This window comes from Taudactylus pleione, unplaced genomic scaffold, assembly GCF_031769625.1.
Source record: "Taudactylus pleione unplaced genomic scaffold, aTauple2 ptg000392l, whole genome shotgun sequence".
Lineage (NCBI taxonomy): Eukaryota > Metazoa > Chordata > Amphibia > Anura > Myobatrachidae > Taudactylus > Taudactylus pleione.
Genome location: NW_028284793.1, coordinates 4286158 through 4314109, shown reverse-complemented (window position 1 = coordinate 4314109; position 27952 = coordinate 4286158). Strand labels below are relative to the sequence as shown.

The 27952-nt window shown below is 42.4% G+C and overlaps 1 protein-coding gene across 3 annotated transcripts in view; it reads left to right on the top strand.

The window, feature by feature from the left end:
- ACSL6 (acyl-CoA synthetase long chain family member 6) overlaps positions 1–27952 on the top strand; it is a 247181-nt gene that overhangs the window by 177369 nt on the left and 41860 nt on the right. The window contains exons 11-15 of one of the 3 annotated variants that reach the window (XM_088446003.1): positions 1705–1782; positions 1848–1925; positions 5291–5425; positions 11396–11530; positions 24992–25087. In XM_088446003.1, coding sequence (XP_088302129.1) covers positions 1705–1782; positions 1848–1925; positions 5291–5425; positions 11396–11530; positions 24992–25087 — 522 coding nt within the window. The remainder of the gene's footprint in view (positions 1–1704; positions 1783–1847; positions 1926–5290; positions 5426–11395; positions 11531–24991; positions 25088–27952) is intronic. The other 2 variants (XM_088446002.1, XM_088446001.1) reach the window with 2 other exon arrangements.

The window sequence follows — 27952 nt, the reverse complement described above, 5'->3', positions numbered from 1 at the left end:
TGGATTGTGCATTTATTGCACTTAGCATTCTGACTGATGAAAAATGTACTGTAAATCAGGAAATCCTTATGTACCATCTCTTCCTGATCATTTACATATCCTGTACTGCAGAACTCCCACTGCTTATGGGTCAGCACACAATTACACATAACATGCAACATATTCCACATTGCAGCCGAATGCCCAAAACACAGCGCTGAAGACTTGCTTTGTGCGCAATTCCATGTGCGAGCCGATCACATAAAGTTTGACTTATGCTCCGAAAATATAGTTTCATGTTTTGGATACATGATAGAGTTGAGAGTAGGATATCATCATATGCCAACTATACAGATTAATAGGGGTATTCAATATGGGAGCGATAACATCGTTTTTGCGTTAATATCGGAGGTATGACGTCATTATCGCAGGTTTTACTTTTACACCGTATTCAATTTCAAAGACTTATCGCAGTTTTGAAAAGACTTTGATAAAAAACGGGGATAACTTTTCACCATTGAATAGGTGTCGAAAAATAGTGCAGAATTGGGGTTTAGGGGTGCAGGCGTAAAAAAAAATAGCCTGCACCCCTGGGAAAGACATTTAAAAAATAACTGTGTCAAAAAAAGTTTTAAAAAAAAATAGGGACACCCCAAAAAATGAATTTAAAAATTGGGGTGAAAAAAAAAAATGGGAAAAATTTGTTTAAAAATATGGAAATAGGTTCAGGGCTATTCTGCATGTATGCGGCGGGTGTTTTCTAGAATAGATTTATAGCGGCAGGTGCACAAATGCAGAATTTTTAAAAACTTACTTTAGGGACATAAAAATATGCTAGTATCCATTTTCATGTACCCCAAATTTGATGGGACCACTTAAAAAACGAAAAAAATAACCTAAGTGCTCTTCTGCATCACTTCTTCAATGTTGGAAAAAAAACACCTGCTGCGGCTATTTAAATCCCCGACTTTCAATTAAAGGCTAAAACGGGGGTACCCATAGTGATCCCCCATGTTTTTACAACTTTAGGGGGGTCTTACAATTTTTTTAAGGAAAAATTCGTAATTTTACGCAAATCCAACTTCGGAGTTTCCCGTTTTCGTTAATTTTATATTGAATACGGGGATAAGCGGGAGCGCGCCCGATACTTTAACGCAGGTAAAAACTCCGATATGAAACGTTAACTTCGACAGTGAAGTTAACGTTTCATATTGAATACCCCTCTAAGTGGTGTTTATTGCAGTGCATATTGTACTGTAGCTGTGGATTATGTGAAGGATCATTCACTGCAATAAATTATTCTCCATCTGTATACGTTCAACTCACACTGATGATAATTTTGCAAGTATGATGTCATCATGGCCAGTTTGTTTCGCATGGTAGTGAAGAAGTAAAGGAACAATAATTAAACCAATTGCTTTCCTTCACACAACAGAAGCACATCAGCCAATCCAAAGCTGGTTTCTACTAGTAGGAACCAATGTGTGGCCTGTTGTATCTGTGTTGCCCTAATGTTTACTACTCCTGCTAACATATTGTAGCTTCACTGGCCTTGTGCCCTAACACTATACTCTGTATGCTGCTGCTCTCTTCTACCTACCTGTTTCTCTTTGACACCCTTTCCCCTTTTTGCACCATTTTTCTTCTTTATTGTTTTATGACTTTCTCGTTGTCTTCCTGTCAGTGTTTCTCTCCTTTTCTGTCTCCCACGCCCTTCACCTGCAGAAAGTGATATTTCCGAAACAGGACGATGTGCTCATCTCCTTCTTGCCTCTGGCTCACATGTTTGAGAGAGTAATACAGGTAAGCCTTTTGCCTGCTCTGACTTGGCCTCGCTGGGCTGCCTATGTTTTGTTTTTTCTTTCCAGAGTCAGTGGTCCCCAACATCTGAGGATGTACACATATCCTATTTGCCTTTAGCACACATGTTTGAGAGAATGGTGCAGGTAGGTCTTTATATTGGTGACAGCAGTGACACTCTCACCAAGAACACAGTTGTGCTGAATTTAATGATCTGAGATGACTGGTAACAGAAAGATCAATATAACACCTGAAATTAAATGTAAAATCACTACTAAAACCAATTATTAGATGTGGGGACTAACATTAGGCAATATTAGAAGATGATTGATGGCTATACGCAAAATCTCTTTTTTTATAATGATGTGTAATACAACAACTGCACCCGATATGACACTGACAACACTCACTAGGGCCTGATGTTGAGTTGAATGCAAATCGGTCATAGATGTTCCCGCTTTGCGTGCAAGGAAATAAATGTGTATCTGCCCCTGTGCATAGCTGTGCGCATTTGTAGTGCACCAGCCCCTATCTAGATACCTGGTTTGCTACTTATCATCATCAGAGCGGACTTGCACCAGCCTATACTTGGGGAGATGTTTCAACGCAGCTCTGGTTTACCCGGGGCTGAGAGCTCGGCTTTGCCTCCTCATGCCATGATCGCCCTCCCACCCCATGGATCTGTCACTGATTTCAACTCAGCATCGGGCCCATTAGTCTTTTGAGGACTTTTGTTTTTTTTAAAACCCAATGATCTTATGTAAATAGCATAGCCATCTGCGTTGGTTGGGAATTTTGTGGGTATGTCCATTGTAGACATATTGCTCCAACCAACTAAATATGGGCATATAATGCATTGGTAGGGTAACGGGCATATTCAGAGGACAGCATACAGCCGTCCATTTACAGTGCATGCCCGGGCACAAGAGGTACTCATTAGATATAAGATTAAAGATAGTATAAGTATTCTGTTTACAATTAGGACTTTTGTGCCCTATATGTTTATTGGAAGAATCCACAAAGATGGATTTATCTACTACGGAATGAGTGAACAAAGGGGAGTAATAAGTTACATGTCCTGTACACATCCCTTCCCTTGAGCACGGCAACATTTCAATTGCCTGTAGCCTATTTTTGCTCTGTTGGCAGCAATTGCTCCATGGACATCAGGCAGACACTTCTAGCTCATTTTCACCATTAATGTGATGTTAATGACAAATAGCACTTTTATAAATAGGTGAAACATATTTTCCTGCCCCATAATGCAATTTTCCAATAAATGAAGGACATCATCAATGTCTGTGGCTGTCCAATAATGGGTAGGAGCAAACTTGTAAGTTTTTGAATATCTGACATAAACTATTGCTCCTTCATACAGATGTGTCCTCATACATAAAGTTTTAATACGTCATGCGTCTAGAAAGAGTCGTGCCGAGCAATGTACCGTAGCGTCTTTTACTTTAATTTGCGTATTATTTGCACCACAGACGTAGCGAAACAACACTCAATCATAGACACCACAGGAATTCATTTTAAATATGCACAAAGTCGCAGCAAGACTGTGAAACCATCGGTAACATAGAGTACAATCAGAGCCTCACGCACACTTGCACGAGGTCTGACCCTACTCAGGAATTGCTAACCTCAGCGCACTGCTATGTGTACTCTAGCTGCCTATGGCAAGGAAGTGGATAATTTATGCACGCCTCTGCAACGGCGTTCAAACGCACTGGCACACCGTTGTTTCACCGACTACCCGACAAGGTCATCACTCACTTCCAGTTGCGATACTTGCTGAATCAGGCCCTGAAATCTCTGCAATTACAATTATTATATAAGATGCAAATCTCTTTACTGACCTATGTGCTGAGTGCTGGTGGACTTCTTTTTTATATCACATTAATCAGTACAGTCTCGTTAAGCGGTTTTGCTGCATCGGATTGAGACTAAGACGCACCTTCTGGCTATGAAGATGCGAAAAATACGCTCTGTGCATGCCGAGTCGTATGGGACTTGCCGCTCCGTGAAGTGCTGTTTGGTGCAACTGCAGCAATAGTGTATGTGGACACATCTGTACTTAAAGTAAGAAATTTGTATACTGAAAATGTGCCTAGATATGCAAAGGGAAATTTCAGGGGAGTCATACAAGGATGACACAACCCAGCACCATATTACTAAAAAAAATACCTCTCCCCCCCTGCTCCACCTTAAAAAAAAATTTAAATGCCACGAGCTGGTTTCCTGGATATTTATTTGTGAAGAGACACCAGCACTGTTAATATCAGAATAATTTCACACTAAAGTTGTGCTCATTTTAAGAATTCACACAGTCAAAAATGAATTGCCCGTCATGTGACTCCGCCTGTCATGTGACTTTTTCCAAGCAGTTAGCCTACATCAATGGTGTCAAACTCGGGCCCTCCAGCTGCAGTGGAACTACACGTCCCAGCAAGCAGTGCCACAGTTTTGCTATTAGGACATGCTAAAAGTGTGGCAGGGCATGCTGGGATATGTAGTCCACAAAATCTGAAGGGCCCGAGTTTGACACCACTGGCCTACATAATTCAAATGTTGTTTTTAGCCATCAAAACTTAGATGTCTGTCTTCGGAAAGGTAATGGTTTCCCTTTAAATTTACAACTTCTGATTGAAGTAAAATATTTAGTGTGTTTATTAAACACTAATGCACACTTCTTACTAACAATTATCACACTTTATAGTTAGGCTATTGTGATACTGGATTATTTGTGGGTCACCATGGATGCACAGCTGAATCCAGGGTAATGCATACAGCATGGACCAGATGCATAGACCCTACTAATCGGCACACAGAAGCAAAGTGAGTGTTACGCTGGGTATATATCGTACACATTGTATAGTGTGTACCCCGATCCATAGCAGATGGGACGATGCAATGAATGACCTTGCGCCATCATGCACCGCATAGTGCAGTGTGTGCGGTGCCCACAATGTATTGTTACATGGCACCACCGCTTTATATATACATCGTATAGTGTGTGTCCAGCTTTATTCAGGTTGTTTCACATCTTCATCGAGCTGAATCCAGCTGTCATTTGTTCTTCAGCATTTTTAAGCAGGAAATTTTAAACAGCAATACTTTTCAATACAAAACACGCCGGAAAGCAGTGGCTATACATGCTGCTTATGGTATATTTACATTTTTAAACAGATTTTATATTTACTACTACTATATTTTTTAATTATACTCATATGATTAAATACTGTTGTGTAATAATAATTAAGTTAATAGATAATTCACCCAAAACATTAAGTGAGATCATAGTTTTGTTTGAACAACAGTATGTAAACTTCAGTTAATATGAGTGTTCCTTCATGGCTAGTATATTTTAGTGGGTTGATCCCATGCAGAAAAATCTAGATACATTATATAACCGTATTGTATCTACACATGTACATGGCACTATTTACTAACAATTAGCATAACAAGTTGTTAATATTTACAATTCACTGTTATCCTTTTCTCTTAACAGTCGGTGGTGTATTGTCACGGGGGACGCATTGGGTTCTTCCAAGGTGACATTCGTCTTTTATCGGATGACATGAAGACTTTGCGGCCCACCATTTTCCCAGTTGTACCAAGACTATTAAATAGAATGTATGACAAGGTGTGTTTTCATTTTCTGATCAATCTAAGTTCTAATCATTGGAAAATTGTCAATGTAGAATAATGCCATTACCATGCGTATTTGCTTATTTTAGTTACATGATATAGTGCAGATAAACAGGTAGAGTAGAGATTAATGATCCATAACGTATTATTTTATTCCCTTCTCTATGGAAGAAAACACCACACAATAGCAGGAAGGCTGTAATATTACTATATTAACTAGTTCTTCTCCTTGGACACTAAGGAGATATTCTTCCAAGCTAAAAAGACAGTTAATTATTATAAAAGTATTCATCCCCCTTGCTTTCATACTTAGGGCCATATTCAGTTAGGTGCGAAAAGTCATTTTCTGTGGAAAAGTATCGCGAGTGACATCATTTCGCCATGCAAAAAGTTTCCTCTGTATTCAATTCCGGGGAGTTTTCGCCGGTGCGGAAACTCAATGCAATGGAACCAGCGAAAAAGTTTCGCCTTGAACAGGTGTCGAATAAAAGTGCAGAATTGGGGTTTTGGGTTCCAAACCTCGGAAAACCCCCCTGCACCCTTGGGACAGTCCCCAAAGGTAAACTGCGTAAAAAAAAGTTTAAAAAAATATGTTAGATCACCCCAAAAAAGTACTTTCGTTTTGGGGCGAAAAAGTCCAAAGTTGGGGGACATATTTTAAAACTATCGAAATAGACTCCAGGGGGGTTCCCCAAGGATGCCCCAGGTGTTTTTAAGTTTGCAGATGCTTGCGGCAGGTGGATTTTGTAAATTTTTTAAAACTTCACTAGCACCCATTTGTATGTACTCCAAATTTGCTGGGACTACTTATTTTCTGCAAAGAAACCTGCTAAATGCTATTCTTCCCCACTTCTGTAAAGACGCTAGTTAGCAGCTATTGACAGCATTTAAGTACCCCAAATACCTTCAGCAGGCCTATTCGGGGGTATCTATAGTGATCCCCAATATTAGTGCATCTTTTGGGTGGTGTCAGGCTGATTTCCCCAAAATCTGACAGCACTTTTCGCCAGGCCTGAATTCGCCAGGTCCCGTTTTCGACTATTTCTAATTGAATACGGGAATAAGCTGGGACGAGCACGATACTTTTTCGCATGGAAAACCAGCGATGTCGGTGAAAAATCCAGCATACGGAAAGCACGGGACTTTTCGCGTCTAATTGAATATGCCCCTTAGTAGATAGCAGTGAGTCCATATGGGTATCTGCCTTCTGGCTTTGCTCAGTTGGTTACAGCAATTTCTCCTCATTGTTCCTGCAGTGTTTGTATGGATACCACTATAATGTGCATAGTGCTGTGTGCTCTGGGTGTTTTTCCTTCTGGAGATTTAGCAAACCATAGCAACCAATCAGCACCTAGCTATCATGTATGATATTCTGTAAAATGATAGCTAGAAGCTAATTGGATGTTAATGGCAGCTTCATCTATATTTCTGAAAGGGGTTGTGTGAAAGGGGGTCTCGACCAAAAACCCTGGATTCTGCACAGGAGAAAATCCCAGGTCTGAGCAGGGTAATTCCCAGGTCGTATGTCTGAAAGTGGTATTAGAGTGTATCCAGCTTTAGGCTGACACCAAACATTGGGGGTGATTCAATTCAACGGGAGTAGAATAGCGCCAGGAGGTAGCTCCGTGAGCTATTCAATTTACTGCAATGTTTACTCCGACGGGAAGTACTTAAGTCGGAGAATGCCTGGGTGTTTAGTGGCAAGAACCGGGCATTCTCCGAATAAAGTGCTGGCCGCGAGGCAGTTAATGGAAAACATCCTCGCGGCCGACACCTTGGTCGGATTTCTACACGCACCCTACTGAGGAAGAAATCATTAGTTGGACTAAACAGAGTGCTGAGTTGAATAGCTCAGGGAGCTCCTTCCCGGTGATATTCAATTCCCGCTGAATTGAATCATCCCCTTTATATGGTAGAATATTTGCCCACTCAGTGCGTGGATTTCCCACTTGCTGTCCTACAAACTGAAGCTAATTTTTATGTTCTTCAACAATGTTTTTTTGCCAACTTGTGAGGGTGAACAGCTTTTCCCATCTCTGCCATTAAAGACTTTAGGCCATATTTATTAATAGATGCGGCCAGCCTCGGATGATAAGGATATCTTATAGCCGCAATTCGCAGCAAGAAGGAATCCTTATTCGCCTAAATGTATTATTACTGAGTTGCTGGGACAGGGCGTCCGCGATCACTTAACTCTGTTTCGGCCAGCTGCGCATTCGCCAATGTCTGGTGACGTATGTGTGTATGGGCAGCAGAGGCATCTCTCTCCCGAAAAAATTTTGAGTGTAGCCCATAGGCTACAACAGGCTAATGCTATCTATAGATGGTCTACTACAGGTGAAACTATAAGCCCCATTATACCTTGACAGGAACAAGAGCTTGCTGTGACTTGAAGTTTCACAGCATGTTAAGAGGATCACATTGTTCAGGCCTGGTCTACAAGTGCATTTCTCATATTGATTTTCCATTTTGGAAGATGAACTGTTAAAGATGAATTTCCCCTTATACTATGTTCTCTCATTTGCTTTATGATTGACTTGATAGTGCTGTGAAGGATGTAACAAGTATTGGAAACCTTCTTATAGCCTTTCCCAGACTTGTGCTTTTCAATAACCTTTTTTCAGATGATCTTCATGATGAATCTTTGGAAATGCACTAACCAACTACAAGACCTCTCACAAGCAATTATAAGAAAATAAAATGTGAAAAATTACAATGTGACTGAATACTTTTTAAAACCACTGTACAGTAGGGTTCTGTAGCTAACATCTGAACATATATAAGTCCCTCCAGCAAGAGAGGTGGCAGATATACATTAATGGTAAAAAAACAACACAATAACAAATTATCCTGATACTGGACATCTGGTCGCATAAATACCAAGGCCCTTCTACTATATGACTCACTAAGCTTATCCAAATTAGCTTGATAGATAATCTGTTCTTGCTTTAGGTGTCTAGCACATTTTGCAAGTAACTGTTTCAATCAATTTTCTCGTGCTCCCCAAATTATTATGTATTAACAGTCTAACACTTAAATTTATAACCATAAATATTAATGTTGGCTGCTGAGCTCAGATGTGATATTCATGCATGAATGAAGTGCTAAAGCTCTTGAGAAGGTTATTATCTTCAGAAAAATAGAAATTCAATCTATGCAGATGTCATTATCATATCTATTATCATACAGATACATCTGATATATTATCCTGAGTTCTACACATAGACAGTATGTCAGTTTAAACAGTTTTTGAGAAATCTACAGTGAGCCATTGACTGTTTGTGCTTTGCACATGTGTAGTCTGCATCCGTGCACATGCAAAACACATTTGTGATTCATCATCGGGCTCAGCAATCAATATTATAGTATTGGTGGCTGGCCATCAATAGTGAAAATACTGACCATTGACCACAGACCATTCATGTTTGCTAAACCATCTATGGTTCATGGCCACCCCTACGCGGTGGACATAGCAATGTTTTCGGGGGAGTATTTCTCTTTATACTGTATTCTCTCTGACGCTTGGCCTGGTAGGAAAATATGTGGCCTCTCGGGACCCAAAATAGGATAGGATCATTCCACAGGGACAGATTATCATCCACATAGTCAAGCCAAAGAATGCTCAAAGTATCCTAAAAAGTATCAGGCTGAGAAAGTTACGACGGAAACCTCCAAGAAGTTACGATGGAACCTCCAAGAAGGAGGAAAGTTACGACGGAAACCTCCAAGAAGGAGGACCCGCACCATATCCATACCAAGGGGTCTATGTACTAAGCAGTGATAAGAGACAGAGTGAAAAGTGATAAGGAAGTGATAAGGTGCCAGCCAATCAGCTCCCAACTGTCATTTTTCAAACACAACCTGTGAGATGGCAGTTGGGAGCTGATTGGCTGCCACTTGTCACAGACTTATCACTTTTCACTCTGTCTCTTATCACTGCTTAGTACATAGACCCCCAAGTGTCACAGAGACCAGATATGGTCAGATATGATAATATCATGAATGGCCATTGAACAAAGTCTAGAAAATAAGTTATTAGCCAATAATATATAATCAGTCCTGGAGAATGTGTGGTGGACAGGTAAGTGAAATATGTAGGAGCGGTCATAGGGATTGAGCAGACAGCAGGGATCAGACATATTGCATCTGCTTCTCAGGAGAAGATTGTTTTCCCATTGGGAAGAGTAGTAAAAAAGGGATTGGGATGATTTATCAAGATGAGGGTTATCAACAGTGTTAAAGTCCACTCCCACTATTAAATCAGGAGTAGGCCTTTGCAACAGCAGTGCAGAGATAGTAGTATAGAAATCATGGTTAGGTAAGTTGGGTTCCTAGGCACTAACCAGGGTGAAGGCGCAGTACCAATAGTGACATCTATCTAAGAGTATGAACCTACCTCCAGGATCCAAATACTTGTTCTGAATGGAGTATTACAGTCTTTTATGAAAGATAATAGCAACGCCTCTTTCTTTGGAATGGAAAGGTGCCGAAACACATTCACCAATCCAAGAGTCTAAGGCGCATGCATTACACCAAACGGTGCTGTTGCGATTGAAACGCATGGAACCAGCGATGTCTTGGAAAAGTGCTGCGCGTTCATGGGCGGTGGCCGTCAGGTGGCTAAACAAATGCAAGGAGATTGTCCATCTTATGGTCGTGTTATGGGCTTATTGTGGGCATGTCACTGAACTGGTTACATACTCAGACGCTCAATTGTTCACTTTGGAGGCCATACTCAGACGGTAAATCTGCACTTGCCATAGAGCGGGTGCGAGTTTCGATGGCGGCATCTAAAGATGCAGCAGGCGGTATTACAGTGTCTATGAATATTGCAAGTGGGTGTCCCAGTCCTTGCAAATTCATACGCATGGATGTGCACCAGGAAAGGACTGTAGCAACATTTTCATAAGTCACAGGTAGGCGACTGCCAAAATACAATTTTTTCTGCATATAGGGAAATTATTAGCTTTGTTTCCATGTAGCACACAAATGCTTAGTAGCTATTATGTATCACTGTGACTTAGGGGTAAATTTACTAAAGTGAGAGTTTTTAGAAGTGGAGATGTTGCCCAGAGCAACCAATCAGATTCCAGCTATTATCTTCTAGAAGGTGCTAGTTAAATGTTAAGCAGAATCTATTTGGGTGCTAAGGGCAACATCTCCATTTCTATAAACTCTCACTTTAGTAAATATACCCCTTAGAGTTGTGACAGGACTCTCCAGCCCAACTACAACTCTGTCTGAATGTTTTAACCTTCTCCCACACACACCCCGGTACAATATGGATTTTCCAAATTGCACCGATATCCGGGTGGAGGATCTAGTGTCTAGATAGACAAACAATAGGTTTACACCAGATGGTCGACAATGTCAAATAGTCAACAGTTAAAAGGTCTGTCGATCTTTTACACTACACCTATTTGCACCTTCAGGGCGGGATGTAGTAAGCATCGCATTCGCGATGCGGTATATCCCGCTTCTCATCGGGTACATATCGTGGTTGATTACCGCAGTATGTACTTAGAATATCACAAAGGACAGCACTCCTGATAAGAGCTGTCCATTCCGTGCCCCTGGAAGGAGGGACTTCTGGATTTAACACCCAGAAGTCCTTCTGCTGTCCTGCTGCGCATGCGCAGGAGGATGCAGGGGGGTGATGGGAGTGATCCCTCTGCGGGGTAGCGTCCCAAAAAGAAGTCCACAGGCTTCTATTGGGTAATGCCACCTGAAAATGGCGATACCCATCGGGACGAAGCACCAGTGCTTAGAACATATGGGGTATGCGGTAAAATCCCAGAAAACTGCATTATCGAGGGTTTTACCACATTACAGCGTTTAGTACATCTTGCCCTCAATCTGAATGTACTCCTACACTGAGGCACTGTATGAGGAGCAATTGTCTTTGTATTCATGTAATTGGAAGTGTCTGTTTTTAGAATTATTTTTTTCTATTACTCTGTTTTAGATCTTTAGCCAAGCAAATACACCCATTAAGCGATGGATTCTTGAATTTGCATCTCGAAGGAAGGAAGCTGAAGTACGGCGAGGAGTCATTCGAAATAACAGCCTGTGGGACAAACTACTCTTCAATAAAGTCCAGGTACCCTAACGGCGATGGCAAAGTTACAGTTTTGGGGTTTTTTACTTATTACCATCAGGACTAAATTTACAGGGCAGAATTTTTTAATCCTTCAGTTTTTCATAATGCACCATAATCATATTTTACAGTTATAAAGTGCCGGCTGTACATTATTTTGTAGCAAATTGTTAACCCTTTCACCGCTGAGCCTATTTTGTCCCTTTTTGCACAGGTCACATTCCAACATTAATATCGGTAATTATTTTACAAGAAGACTTTGAACTTCTAGTAAATATCCTTAGTTTGCCTATTTCTCCTCACACTAAAGACAATTTATCCAAAATGGTCAAAAAAGTGCTTTTTTATGGAAATAGCAAGAAATTAACTAAGGGCCTGATTCAGAGCCGCTCGTAAGCGGCCGCTCATTCGCTCCGAGCGATGTTCGCACATCTGCGCATACGTATGGGTCGTAATGCGAATGCGCCAACCAGTCATTGCTCTCGGAAATCGAGCGCTCGCAAAATAGCGAGTGCCTGCTAATTTGTGTGACAGGATGAGGCGTTTGTGGGTGGTAACAGGGGAAGGTGCTTGAAAACGGGGAGTGGTGATCCGAACGCAGGCGTGCCAAACGGTCAAAACGGGCGTTTTAAGGGTGTGCATAATTAACAAAGCAGCGTCATCGATCACGTCACTTGGTTGTGTCTTAGCCTGAACTGTTCGCATGATTGCGGTAGGAAAATCCTACCACAAGCACTGCGAGCAGTTCATACGCCTTTCGATGTACTCGATTAATCAAATAAATAGCGGAGATGACGTATGATGCGAGCGGCCAGGGGGCGTCTTTACAAAATAGCGAGCGCATGTTTCGTTCGCTCGCTCAGACATAGAGGCGTCAACAGACCGCAAAGAGCGAGCGCTCAATTTAAATAGCCGGCCCCTTTTTCTGAACGAGCGAGCGCAAATAGCGTCCGGCTCTGAATCAGGCCCTAAGTGCAATTGTGTATATTTTTTTCTAACCACTAGCAATAAATACTTTGTGATTCTTGCTTTAGCATTAATAGACCTTTACAAATAGCAAATATCTGGGCTCTACACATATGTTTTTAAAATAAAATCTGCACTTTAAAATCTGCAAATTTATAATGCTGTATTTTTCTACAAGTTTGAATGAAATGTGTAAAATATGTAGGAATTATACCCCAACAGGGGATACCGTTTTGAAAATTAGATGACCTACCTCATCAATAGAGGTGACCCCTAAGTTTACTAATGATCTGGATTAGAACATCCTCCATCTCTGCAATTCTCAACACTTTCTTTACTATAGGGTGTTACTGGTTGGAGATCATCAGCCATTAAACATTATTTGAAACAAGTGTACCCCAAGCACGAAGATGGCAGGATCCTAGTGACCAGCATACAGTACAGATAGAGAGCACGCTGTTAACTTCCATACAGTATATTGAGCAAGCAGAGAGGATCAAAATTATTGCTGTATAATACTGTGAATAAATATAAATATACTGTATATACAGTGGCGTAAGTTCATCCCCGACGCCCGGAGGCAAGTTATAATTTTGTGCCCCCCCCCCCCCCCCCCGTCACAGCCGATGATACTGTAGTGTAGCAATTTGCATGCAGACGGGCTATATATAGACAAAGGCAGCAGCTGATGGTCTGACATGGAGCTCTCCACTAGTGTATGGTGGCTTCTCAGGTGCCGGGAAGGGGTGCCAGGGTTTGGGCAGCCGTGACGGTAAACTCTGGGTACATAGTTATAGCCCTAAGTGGGGTGAATATGTTGTGAACAATGGAGGAGGTGCCCCTTCAGAGCTGGAGCCCGGCGGCAGGTGCCTCCATTGTCTCCCATAGTTCTGCCCTGTGTATATACAATACGGAATGACACTCCAATACTGATAGCAACAGCCAAGGTGCACTGCATAAAAGAAGATATACCAGGGAACAAGCGGCACTCCAACAGACTCATGCTCGGAAGCTAGATCATGTTTTCTGTGTGATAAGTCCGTTCAAGTTCCCTGGTGTGTGTGTATATATATATGTGTATACAGGTTGAGTCTCCCATATCCAAAATGCTCGGGACCAGGGGTATTTTGGATATCGGAATATTCCGTATTTTGGAATAATTGCATATTATATTAAAATGTCTAAGGTATAGGGCTCAAATCTAAACACAGAATGCATTTATGATTTATTATATACACCTTATACACACAGCCTGCAGGTAATTTTATACAATATTTTCAATAATTTTGTGGCTCAAACAAAGTTTGTGTACATACATGAAATTTATTTATGTGTCATATACACCTTATACACACAGCCTATAGGTCATTTTATTCTTAAAAAGTTTGTGTACATTGAACCATCAAAAATCAAAGTTTTCACTATCTCAGTCATGCTAAAAATATTCCGTATTTCGGAATATTCCGTATTTCGGAATATTTGGATATGGGATACTCAACCTGTATATATATATATATATATATATATATATATATATATATATATACACACACACACATACAGTACACACACACATCCTTCATTTTTAAATGTTCACCTAACTTACAGAATAAAAACAGTGAAAACTATTCACAAAAACAAATCATGACAACTAGTACTAGTGATTAGTATGACTACAGTATGTGCTGGCACTTTTGGTGTACCCAAGAGGGAAAAGACAGTATGGTTTTAACTTATTGGTCATATAGATCAGTGATCGCTATGATGACTAAAACTGTATTTAACTGGAAAAAAAATGCTTACATTTGCACTGCGGATAAAGTACAATGAATGAAAGAACTCTTATAGAGTTTTACATAATTTGATCACTTATAGCAAATGTGAAATGTCAAAACACTATTTTGTTTCCTTTGCAAAACAATCATTGTAGTCTAGGCATACAGTAGGTTAGATTTGCTCTCAGAGCATTTGCTTTAGCAGTGTTCTGTAATACTGACTTATAACAATCCACTAATAGTGTTTCCGATGCTGCCTGTTACTGAGTTCATGGTTAGAACTATATAAATAGCTTGCGTCTGAGTTTCAAATTCGTTTACTGTGTTTTAATGTGTTAATGTATCTACTTCAAGAGGAAGAAGGGGAGAGATTGATCAGCTATGGGCTGTTCCGTGCTGCTTGTGTAGTAAGGTGGATTTCCCTTTGGAAGGGTCAGCCATCAGGATGCATACCTACCTATGGGACCAGCTACCAATAAGTCACAGCTGGCCCCGATGAGTGCTGGTCACATTTAATGCTCTCTCCCCCATGTCCTGGCTTTTGAAAATGTCGATAGTGTTTTGTCTGGACAGATGAGGCATAATGTCATCAAGCCTCTCCCCCATCCAGGTCTGAGTGATAGTATCTGTATGGGGAGATTTTTAGGCCATACCCCCTACAACCCTTTGAACCTTTGCAGTGCTGAGGATGAATTCCACTTGTCTCAAGCTTGGAAGGGGTTAATAAACCAAGCAGCCTTAAAGAGATGTTGGACACCTTAAATGGTACAATGCTTCAACTTTAATGCTGCTGTCTGTTGATTTAGTTTTTGTTATTCTCTAACCCATTTGTGAGCTGGAAATTTCATTTGTTAGGTATGATAATCTTTTTAACTATTCAGAAGGAGCTAGATAGAGTTAGCAAAGTTGCCATCTTTGTAAACCAGTTAATTACTAATTAATTACTAATGCTGGGCATATATTTCCAGATAAAATGCCTGTCAGACTGGCAGACATTTTGGGGTCTATTTACTAAGCAGTGTTAGGAGACAGAGTGAAAAGTGATAAGGTGCCAGCCAATCAGCTCCCAACTGTCATTTTTCAAACACAGCCTGTGAGATGGCAGTTAGGAGCTGATTGGCTGGCACCTTATCACTTTTCACTCTGTCTCCTAAACACTGCTTTGTCTCCTAACACTGCTTAGTAAATAGACCCCTTTATCTGACAGCCTGCAGATATCACAGGCATACACTGTGAGATATCTCAGTGTATTGGCCCCGATACCTGCGCTCCGACATTTCCCCATTCCTTCCCTGCGAAGGAAATGTATGGTAGTTGGCTGCAGCTGGCTGGGCATACACTGCCCGATGCGGCCGACATTTAACTTACAGAATATTGCATCGGACAGGCATGCTAGACGATCCGGCATGCCCAACCAATCGATATTTTAACATTGGTCAGCCACACACACAGTACAATTATCGAGACAATACGAGATCTGGCAGATTGTCCCGATAATTGTATAGTGTGTGCCCAGCATAAGGACAACTCCGTAGGAAATATGGGATCTTGCAGAGTATGAATATAAAGATTTTCTGTAGAGAAACTCCGTCTCCCCAGCAACTTTATTATATTTGTGTCCCGTATATAAAATACTAGCTACTTGGTCCATGATGAAATCGCTTCTGCCAACATTTTCTTATTTGAGGTGTTCTAGTTGTATTGCTTTGCATAGGGACCCTGTCGCGGGAGTGGCCCAGGTGTATATCTATTTTTCAATTAATTAAGACTAGACAAAATTTAAAAAATGTTCCCCCAGCACACTGCAAACGTCCAGTAATACGATTTAAATAATACATAATAGAAATTTAGAGATCTTTGTTGCATACATTTCCAGAGATACTGTGTTTAAGCACCAGGCCACGACAAGGCGTCACTGTACCGGTGTTCTTAATGCTAACTGATAATAGCACCCACTTTGGGTCATATAATTGCATACTGTTATGCCACATGATAATCGCACAAACATTAACATATCTAAATCGGGACCCAACTAAATTAGTACCCCAGAGAACTCCAAATAGCACCACAGGAACCAGCACACCCTTACAATGTTGGTCCCATCCATGCCTCTCAGAACATTAATACAAAATAATGGTTGCTTTGTAAAACTATCATTCCTAATCAGTTTCCTATTGCATTCTGCTTTTTGTCTGTATTTTGCACCTAATACCATCATGCTATTATTAAATGTGGACATGAATCTGATTATTTTAAACTTTGTCTAAGAAAATACATATATTTTGGTATTAAGGCTTCCAAACATCTTGGGGCATTCAAGGACTTTTCAGTAATGGTGTTCAATGGAATGCTATACATATAGTGGAGGGTACACACTAGGTGTGAAAATGGATATGTTTAGCAGGGGCATATCTTCCTTTGGCACTCGCCAGGGGCGCCGGATGAGAGGGGGTGCCGCCACCCACGGGCAGTTCCATCCCTTTGTGGGCATGCCGATTCCCGCTGCCCGCCCCACTGATTTCCCGGCTGCCTGGCGCTTAGTATACACATACACACTGAGTCTGTCACAATCACTACAGAGTGACAGAATCAGCCTGGATCTGGCAGCGATGGGTGGCCCGGGCGGTAGCGTGACTGACCCCTTAGTGGTGTGTGACGTCACACCATGCGTGCTGTGACAGAGAATAGAGGAGAAGACACATGCTAATGTAGCAGTAGGAGTCAGGGCGCGGTCAGGTCACATGGTGCACTGCTGACTGCGGCGTCGGGACCTGCGGGGGTGAGCACAGAAGTACGGTGTACAGCAGCGTGAGGATTCAGGCCAGGGAATTTGGGATCTGTCTGTGATGGGGTGATAGGGGCTGGCTGAGAAAGATGACGGGGGCTGAGGGCGGTGATGGGTACTGACGTAGATGATGGGGGCTGGATGGTGATGGGGGCTGAGGAAGATGATTGGGACTAAGGAAGGTGATGGGGCCTGAGGTGATGAGAGGCTTAGGGAGGTGCTGAGGATGGTGATGGGGGTTGGATGAGGAAGGTGCTAAGGATAGAGATGAGGGCTGAGGTAGGTGATGGGTGCTGAGGATAGTAATGAGAGGCTGAGGGAGGTGCGAGGATGGCGATGAGGGCTGATGGTGCTGGCTGAGGAAGGTGATGGGCCTTAGGGCTGAGAAGGTGATAGGGGCTGGCTAAGGAAGGTGATGGGGCTGGATGGTGATGGGGTTGAGGAATGTAATGTGTGCGAGGTAGGTGATGTGGGCTGAGGAAAGTGATGTGGCCTGATGAAGGTGATGGTATTGAAGAAGGTGGTGGGAACTGAGGCAGGTGATGAGGGGCTGAGGGAGGTAATGAGGGACTGAGGATGGTGATGAGGGGCTGAGGATGGTGATGACGGCTGAAAATGGTGACGAGGAGCTGAGGACAGTGATGAGGGGCTGAGGGCTGAGGAGGAAGTGGGGCCAAGTTCCAACCCACTGGCCTGGTCTAGACTCTCTGGAGGGAGACAATCACTGGTCTGTACTTTCTGAAGTGACTGGAGGCTGGTCTACTGCCATTGGCTCTACAGCGATCTGTGATAGCCCAGCAGGTGAGGTCACTAAGTCTTCCGTAGGGGGATGGGGGGAATCAAGGTTTGTTTTTATTTTTCTTGCTGTGGGGGCAACGAATCAATTTGTATTATTTTATTTCCTGTGGGAGCATTCATTGAATCATTTGAGGGGGGCGCCAGTGCCTTACTTTGCCAGGGGCACTCGGACCCCTAGATACACCCCTGATGTTTAGCGGGAATGTATTATTTTTATATATGGCCTTCACTGTCTACTATTAGCTGATGGTTTCAGAAGTCATAATCAAGACTGGCATGGATTTTTTTATGAGAATAAGGTGAATGAAACACATACGTATAATTAATGACAAAGGGCCTGATTCAGAGGTGGATGCAATGTCGGACAAAGTGGAGCAGTTTTTTGCCACTGCACATGTGTCACAGTCGCATTGCGCACATGCAGTAATTGATTAGGGATTTATTCACAAAGAGAGTGACAGGATGAGGTAACGGGGGGTGGCTACAAAAACGCAGGCGTGTTGCCATTTTATAGGTGTGTCCTAGTCAGCCATTGCAAATTCGTTTGCATTTGGACTGGCCCAGGCGTGTTAGTTGAGACGGAGATTCAAAACATTATAGGGCTGCTCAGAAGTACACTGGTGCGACCGATGTTCCATCTTTTGTACTTAGTGATGGATTTGAGACATCGGCGGTGGGCGTCTTTGTACACAAGACAGGGCTGAGTCGTATTTTTGCAAAGTCCACAGCTTTATACAGTGGTAGGCGTCTTGGTATAGTGCTGCAACCGCATTAATTTGCATAATTTCACAGTGGCCGGGTGCGTGCGTGTGCACTCTTGCGATCCGTACTGAATCAGGCCCGTGGTTCCCATGCATAAAAACCCATAAATTATCCCATTCTGTCTGGGATCTACAATCTACAGTCTCTTGGGCAACGCAGGCTCCAGTTTTTAAAAACATTTTTTTGTAAAGATGTGTTTCATAATAAAAGGAATGGAAAATGCAGAACATGTCCAGTAATCTCCTGTCCATTTCCAGTAATCTGTTGTATAGGCGGCTCATGTGTACCATCCGTAGGTCCATTTTTTACATTAAGAGTTATGATCTGTACACAAGCAGCCGCCTCGCCTTGGCTCATATAAATCACTGAAGCAGAGATGAATAAGAAAACATCAGTAAGGATAATGCCTGTGGATCGTAAGGCTGACTGGGATACGTTTAGGAAGCCGGCGGCCGCAATACCGACCACCGGCTTCCCGATTCCTCTAACCCGCCTAGGGTTAAATGACAGGAGTCTAAAATCTAGACGCCTGCCATTTTCCCGACGCCGGGCGCCGCGAGCCGACAGCCGCGATAGGTTTAGGGCACCCGAGGGGGACTTAGGGTTAGGCACCCCCCCGGGAGGGTTAGGGTTAGGCTAGGGGGAGGGAGGATTAGGGTTAGGCACCCCCGGGGGGGACATAGGGTTAGGCACCCCCCCGTGGGACTTAGGTTTAGGCAGCGGGGAAGGTTAGGGTTAGGCACTTAGAGGGGGGTTAGGCACCCCCCCAGGAGGGTTAGGGTTAGGCTAGGGGGAGGGAGGGTTAGGGTTAGGCACCCCTGGGGGGACTTAGGTTTAGGCAGCGGGGAGGGTTAGGCACTTAGAGGGGGGAGGTTAGGGTTAGGCACTTGGGGGGGAGGATAGGGTTAGGCACCCTTAAGGAGGGTTAGGGGGATTGGTTAGGTTAGTTTTTACTTACCTTAGGGACGATCGGGATCTCCAGCGCTGTCGGGCTTCCGCTGCCGGGTTCTCCTCTTTTGTCGGGCTGCCACTGCCGGGAATCGAACTGCCGACCATGCGGCAGCCGGGATTTCATACCGAATGCGGCTGACTAACTGAAATCTCAATGTTCTCCATTGTCCCACCATGACACTAGAGAGGCTACTTCTCCTGCTTAGAGTTTGCCTGACCAGATCGATATATAGTATGACTAATGTTAAACTAGTTTGAAATTAAATTCAGGTTTTCTAGGTTTTAAAATCTCATTTGTTGCTAAAGCCTTAGTAAATAATTTAAGCAGCAGAGAATTTGTCATTTATTCCCTGTCCTCTCAGCCAGTCGGTTAATCAATAAATAATTACAAAATGTACATAGTGTAACCAGTCTGTTCTCTAGGAATGAAGGCTGCTTAATAAAAATGAAGATTGCATATTAAATGTAAATCTATAATGTAACAATCAGGCAGAACTGTGCGCCTTTCTGAAGAAACTACATTTTTTTACAGTGATATTAGGATACTAATGCAGATAAAAGGGGGGAAGCTGATGCACACTCTAAGTACTAAGAATAGTAAATATCAAAACTATATATAACAAACTATCAATTAACATGGTTTTCTATAGAGGTTCTTAGTACATATTTGGCCAAAGATGTTTGCCCACCTACCACGTCACGGTGACCTCATCAGGTGGGTCCCTAACATCCCTAATACTGACACATTGTATAAATGTATCTAGGACTTACCTGTAATAGTGCTCATTACATGTGTGTACTGCAATGCAATTACCCATACTAATTATAATCACCTGGGGCAGGTAGGAGGAGTGCTAGCCCAGGAGAAGGGCTTCCCACAGCCGCCCAGTGGGTATTTCTGACTGGTCGTATCAGATATGACCATGTTAGGGAAAGCCCTGCCTGGTGTGGTCGTATCTGATACGACTGTGCCAGGCAGGCAAGTGGTTAAAGTACACTTGAAGGTGTGAGACCCCTTCTCCTGGGCTAGCTATCTTTGGACAAACATGTACTAAGAACCTCTATATAACACCATGTTAATTGATAGTTTATTATATATATTTTTTATATTTATTATTCTTAGTACTTAGAGTGTGCATCAGCTTCCCCCCTTTTTTCTGCAATAGAACTACAGGTCTCAGCATGGTAGCACCTCTTATTATGTTGTAATTAGGATGTGCAGCCCATCCCCCCCTTTTTTCCTATATTAGGATACCATCAAGTTATTGTAAGTATTTCCTGAACAACTACAGTCCATATTGTCAATTTAAGAATAAACAAATACTACAGATTCTTTTGTTCAGAAAAGATAACTCTCTAACTGGTCATCAATAAAAGGTACTTTTATAAGGTAAATGATGAGATTGTGAGGTCTCTTTATCATTAATGGCAGTGGGCCACAATATATATATATATATATTTTTATTGCCGTATATCTCAACGATAATAAATACTTTTTTTTACTTTTTTAATGAAAACGTGACTACTTTCACTTTATTTCCAGTTCTGACCTTGCAGATGTGCAGAACCTATTTGTGACAGAGGGAAGGAGAGGAGCATCCGGCATGCTGGACAGGTATCAGACGATCCCTCAGTCTCCGGCAATGCTCTCCCCATAGGGTTAGCACAGTTAATGTCAGTAAAGATGGCGTTAAATATTGTGGCTTTGCCCAGCCTGCACTCCTCATTGTGATTAATGGGGACTGCAGTTTGCAGGATTAGTTTGCCCGATGCTTAAATTTAATTTTGGATGAAGAGAGAAGTCCTGCACAAAGATTATCTTGAGGGATGGCTGATTAAGTATGCAGCCAGGAACAGCAAGAATCCTTCAACAGGATTCCTCAATATAGTGTACAATAGAACAGGTCGCTCAGACGTGTCTTAACTGTCACTAATAAGTGTTCAAGAGGATTTGACTCAATATGTATGAAAAATGTACAGAGTGATAAAATATGTATGTGAACTTACCCTTTGTAGATTGATAGTAGACATTGGACAATCTTTACACCAAAGCCCTTATCCTTTTGAAGTGACCATCTTTACAAACGTCCGTCTACTATCATAGCCGAAATTACTATCATTGTAATGCGAGGAGCGGGACTACGATGACGAGATTCAGGTCGGAACATGTAATGATCCACTGTCCCTGGAGAGTAGGCAAGTCTGTCTTATGTACAAAACTCCAAAAAGCTTTGTTTTTTTGGAGTTTGGCCCCTGTTGGTTTACTACATAATTCTCAGATGGCGTTACCGGTTTATCTTACAAGCCATCTCCTGTCTGGTTTCTGGAAATAGACACTCTGCGCATGTGCAGTGTCAGATTCTCAGTCAGAGTCTTAAGAAAATATGAAATACTGCTCTGATGTGGCCGGGATGTAACTTGCAAACACAGCGGTTCTCACAAACTCTGTCCCTGCGAGTTAATTGTAGGTCACAGAGGGGATAGTTTTGTTAGAAATGAAGAAGTCTGTTGCGATACGGAATGATATTCGAGGCACTGCCTCAATTATTAATACATAGGCCCCTTAGTTTCAGTATGTAGAATGATATTGTGCAGGAAAGATGTTTGTTATGTGTCCGAGGAGGTTTGTGTACCGGGGTGTTGCCGCCAGTGACTGTATTGTGTAGCAGGGCTAAAGTTAACATCATTTTCATTTTATTGTAAAAGTTATAATAATGACAGTGCTAGAAAAGCAGCAAAAGAGCAGTGAAATTACTGCCGCACTACTTGATGAGTTACTGAATAAATAGAGCAAAGTAAAAAAATCATTGTGATAAATGTTGTTTGGGCAACATAAAAAAAAAAAGATCTAGAAGGCACAGCGGGAGACAAGAGGTTTGCCTGCCTCCCCAGTAGTCCATAAGGCTTCCTGATATTCCAGAAGAGTAGACAAATATGTCCTTACCGAGGAGCACTCAATACCCCAGTCACTCCCCACAATAAAGAAAAAAATCCTTGCTATAATTTCATTCATTGCTCCCCATCTATGCTTACACTGCATAGTGCCCCACCACCGCACACTTCTACAGAACTCTTTTTTCCATCAGTCACCTTTTCAGGTCTCTAGTCAGTGTTATACACTGTTAGGGACGCTAATCCCGGATCGTCAGGATCCCGCCATTTTGGCCTAATATTGCCGGGATTTGAAACCCGTGATTGGAGCGTCCAATTCCTGCATTTAGGGATTAGTGAGCGCAGAGTTTTTTCGTGCTCTTTAGTTGTTTTTTTATGCCAGGCAGCGCTGAGCACTTGCTCAGACGCTGCCCCGTCCCCCTGCTGTGCTTAACGTGACGTCGAAGGACACGCTGCGCAGCTCCACGCCTGTCCGCCCATTTACTCGCCCCCCTGCCCCATTGAACAACCCAATCCCGGGGTTTGAAAAAACGACCCAGGATTGGCCCCCCTATATACTTTGTAAGAAAAAGTGATTGGACACCCCCCGCATGAGCTAAATGTATACCATTGCACACAAGTTCCAAATGGCCACTAATGTGGCGGTTTCAGCAAGGACACTTAGTGGGAGGCCCATGCACTTGCAGTTCTATGGAAATAACAAATGTTTTTATCAGGACGACAAAACCACATGTCATGTTTCCAGGGCGATGCTGGAAAATTCGGTAACCCGGATGGACTGGCCAGCTCAGAGTCCAGATCTTAACCCACTGAGAACCTCTGGGATGAATTGGAGCGAGATGGGTGCGTTCTAGGCAGACTTGACCTTATTCAGTGTCACAGTAGGTCACTGTACTTAAGGTGGAATGGCAAAACATACCGCCTGCTGTGATCCGAGAACTTGTGGACAGTTTGCCAAGAAGGGTGTCTGCAGTAATCACTGCACATTGTGGACCTACAAAGTACTGATGTCAATAAAATCTTGTTGATCTATTTGCTGTCAGTGTCCAATCACTTTTGTCTACGTAGTGTACATGCTCCTCATCCATCACTCACTCCCCCACTATCCGGAAGCCTAGCATGCCTGTGTGGGAGTCTTGCGGACACTCTGGAAGCGTAGATAACTATGATTTAATGTGTTTCATAAATAAGGTCCATGGATATTAGACTGTGCACCATTTATTAAATTATCTATTCAAGAGTGTCCTCTGCTGTCTCGCCCACCCCAAAGATTAATTCACGTGAAGTTTGTGTACTGAAAACATAATTTAAATAGACCTTATGACATTTATACAACTGGATTCAAAGAACCTAATAAATACAGGTTGAGTTTTCCATATCCAAATATTCCGAAATACTGAATTTTATTTTAGCAGGACTGAGATAGTGAAACCTTTGCTTTTTGATGGTTCAAAGAATACAAACTTTATTTAAGGCACAAAATTATAGTATTAAAAATATTGTATAAAATTACCTTCAGGCTTTGTGTATAAGGTGTATATGAAAGATAAATTAATTTCATGTATGTACACAAACTTTGAGCCAGAAAATTATTAAAAATATAGTATAAAATTACCTTCAGGATGTGTGTATAAGGTGTACATAAAACATAAATTCATTCTGTGCTTAGATTTGGGACCCATTCCCAAAATATCTCATTATGGTATGTAAATATTCCAAAATACAGAATTTTCCGATTTCCAAAATACCCCTGGTCCCAAGCATTTTGGATATAGGAGACTCAACCTGTATTGAAGTTCTGGTATAGGGATTGCATTTTCCTTTTTAAGAGAAGTACTCTGTTATATATTTGTGTACATATATTTAGGAATAACAACAAAACATAATCCAAAAAATTATATATATTTTTTCAGCACAGCATAATTGTGGTGCTGTATTATTTAGTGACTGTTATTACACTAAATCTCCCTGCATTATTCATTATTGTGGTTCAATAGTCATTATTTGTACACTGCAGCAGAACGTGTCTTTACTTCACAAACTAATAATAAAAGTTATTTAGGGTCAGCTGCGAACTACACAAAGTGAGAACCCCCAATGCTACTTTAGGTGTGTGCACCATCACTTCAGGGTTCATGGAACTGCTTCTGCAAAATCAATCTGTTCCCAACTGGGGTTGTTGATACTGTACATCTGATTATTAACAGTGGAAAGAGTGAAACATCACCTTAAAGTCCAAACTATTACCACTTAATTTATTTTGTTCTTAATTTACTGCTTGGCTTAGCTGTATTTATAGCATATGTCAGGAGAGAAAGGCGACATCCGTACGGTTTTTATTACATGTGTGAAGCTCTGTGTGAATTATTGATAACTTACACATTTGCCACTAGATACATGAAGTTTTAACATTCTAGCTGTCATCTGACTGACTTCACAATGATTTATATGGGACATCAGGATAGATTTGGTTGTGGAAACGCTTGTATTATGGTCAGAATACTGTATTAAACTTTCTTTTATCCTTCTGTACAGGCCAGTCTTGGGGGACGAGTTAGGATGATTGTAACAGGAGCCGCACCTGCATCTCCCACAGTGTTGGCGTTTCTACGGGCAGCTCTGGGATGCCAGGTAACAGAGACTACTTTATCTCTTTTTAAATATTACAAGTGGAATATACCTAATAACTAGAACTTTGTGGGCCATATTGCAACATATAGAAATGGCCTTAGAAATTGCAGATACATCTAGAGGGAGAGCATCTGCAAACAGGGGGGATATTCCGCACAGTAACAAGTAACTGTCACCCGAACACTTCAAAACTAGAGGCAACATCTAAGCCTCCTGGCTCCATAGCAACAGCACCTCCTGCACCCACTATTGTTACATATATGTACACATTTCTCCGAATGCAAAACAGTGTAAAACAACTACTGCACATGACAAAATGATCTCATTACCACGTATTGGAAAGAATGTGCTGTTCTACAAACTTTCCCCCAACCTCTAACCAGCACTTTTTCCCCACAGCTACTTTTGGCATATGTACACCTGTGCATCCGTAGCTATGCCAGCTGAGACGCATTGTGCACTTATGACCAGCTGAGTTACAGTATACTTCCCTGAACGTCCAGGAGACTCTGGAGTTAGAGGGAATACTCTGGATTCCCGGGAGAGCAGGTCACCCTCCTGTGTCTGGACCATTTCCTAGTGAATGCCACAATTGTTGCAAATAAAATAAATAGTTCAAGTGGAGCGTAAATGTATATGACTTGTCCTCGGCATAAACCAGGCACTTATGATACTATTGCCCACCAGTAAGATAGTTATCACTTTGCATATAACCGCACCTGTGGCTTATTTATAGAAAACAAACTGCATTTTTGGGGCACAATTGAGACTCTGCATTAGAAACATAGGAGGAATGCACTGGGGTTAAAATAGAGAACTGAACAGTGGAGTGTCAGTATTTGGGTATAAGATATTGGGGGGAGGTATATGAAGGGACGATAGGGGGCAAAACGGTAACTGTGCATGTTAAGTGCTGCAGTTATGGTTTTCCTGCCTGTAGTAATGCAGGGAAGCGAGCAGGATAAGAAAGCCGATGTGCAGGCAGATGTATGAACGGTCAGTGGTACTGATCGTTCTGACAGCTGTACAGTAGCTATCGATTTTTACAGCTGCAGCTCTCTTTACCGCATGCATAGCACTGTCCCTGGCTGTCGGTTCCAACATACAAAATAAAAAAAAAGCAATTCGCCAAACAGGTGAATTAACACTCTCCCTCTTCGGCAAAGTACTTTTAATTAGGGGTGTGCACCGGCCACTTTTTGTGTTTTGGTTTTGGATCTGGATCTTTCTTCGTGTTTTGGATCTGGATTGGTTTTGCCAAAACCACCCTTCCGTGTTTTGGGTTCTGGGTTTTGTGTTTTGGATCTGTATTTTTTTGAAAAAAAGCATAAAAACAGCTAAAATCACAGAATTTGTTGGTTTCTCTGCTCCTATGCTATTATTAACCTCAATAACCTTAATTTCCACTCATTTCCAGTCTATTCTGAACACCTCACACCTCACAATAGTGTTTTCATGTCCAAAAGGTTGCACCGAGGTAGCTGGATGACTATGCTAAGCGACACGAGTGGGCGGCACAAACACGTGACCCATCTAGGAGTGACACTGCAGTGGCAGACAGGATGGCAGTTAGAAAAACTAGGCCCCAAACTGTACATAATGCAAAGAAAAAAAAGAAGTGCAAGATGGAATTGTCCTTGGGCCCTCCCACCCACCCTTATGTTGTATAAACAGGACATGCACACTTTAACAAATCAATCATTTCAGCGCCAGGGTCTGCCACACAACTGTGGCTGAAATGATTGGTTCGTTTGGGCCCCCACAAAACAAGCTGGCAATTAATGTGTCCCTGCACAAACTGGCTCTACGGAGGCAAGATGTCATCCTCATCCTCCTCATCCACCGATTCCTCACCCTCTTCAGTGTGTACATCCTCATCCTCACAAAGTATTAACTCGTCCCCACTTGAATCCACCACCACAGGTCCCTCTGTACCTTCTGGAGGCTGGTCTCCCTGGAAGAGCTGATAATTCATTTTGATGAACATCATCTTCTCCACATTCTGTGGAAGCAACCTCCTACGCCTTTCGCTGACAAGGTTCCCGGCTGCACTAAACACTGTTTCGGAGTACACACTGGAGGGGGGGCAACTCAGGTGAAATAGAGCCAGCTTGTACAGGGGCCTCCAAATTGCCTCTTTTTCCTGCCAGTACAGGTATGGACTGTCTGACATGCCTACTTGGATGCTGTCACCGATGTAATCCTCCACCATTCTGTCAATGGTGACAGTATCATATGCAGTGACAGTAGACATGTCAGAAATTGTTGCCAGGTCCTTCAGTCCGGACCAGATGTCCAAACTTGGTCCTGCCTGCCCTGCATCACCGCCAGCGGGTTGCTTAGGATACCTAAGTTTTTTCCTGGCAGCCCCAGTTGCGGGAGAAAATGAAGAAGGAGCCGTTGACGTGTCACGTTCCGCTTCAGCTGACAGTGTGTTCACCAGCAGGTCTTTGCACCTCTGCAGGCTTGTGTCGGCCGGAAAGAGAGACACCACATAGGCTTTAAACCTAGGATCAAGCACGGTGGCCAAAATGTAGTGGTCTGATTTCAACAGATTGACCACCCTGGAATCCTGGCAAAGCGAATGAAGGGCTTCATCCACAAGTCCCACATGCCGAGCGGAATCGCTCCGTCTTAGCTCCTCCTTCACTTTCTCCAGCTGCTTCTGCAAAAGCCTGATGAGGGGAATGACCTGACTCAAGCTGGCTGTGTCTGAACTGACTTCACGTGTGGCAAGTTCGAAGGGCTGGAGAACCTTGCACAACACGGAAATCATTCTCCACTGCGCTTGAGTCAGGTGCATACCCCCTCCTTTGCCTATGTCATAGGTGGATGTATAGGCTTGTATGGCCTTTTGCTGCTCCT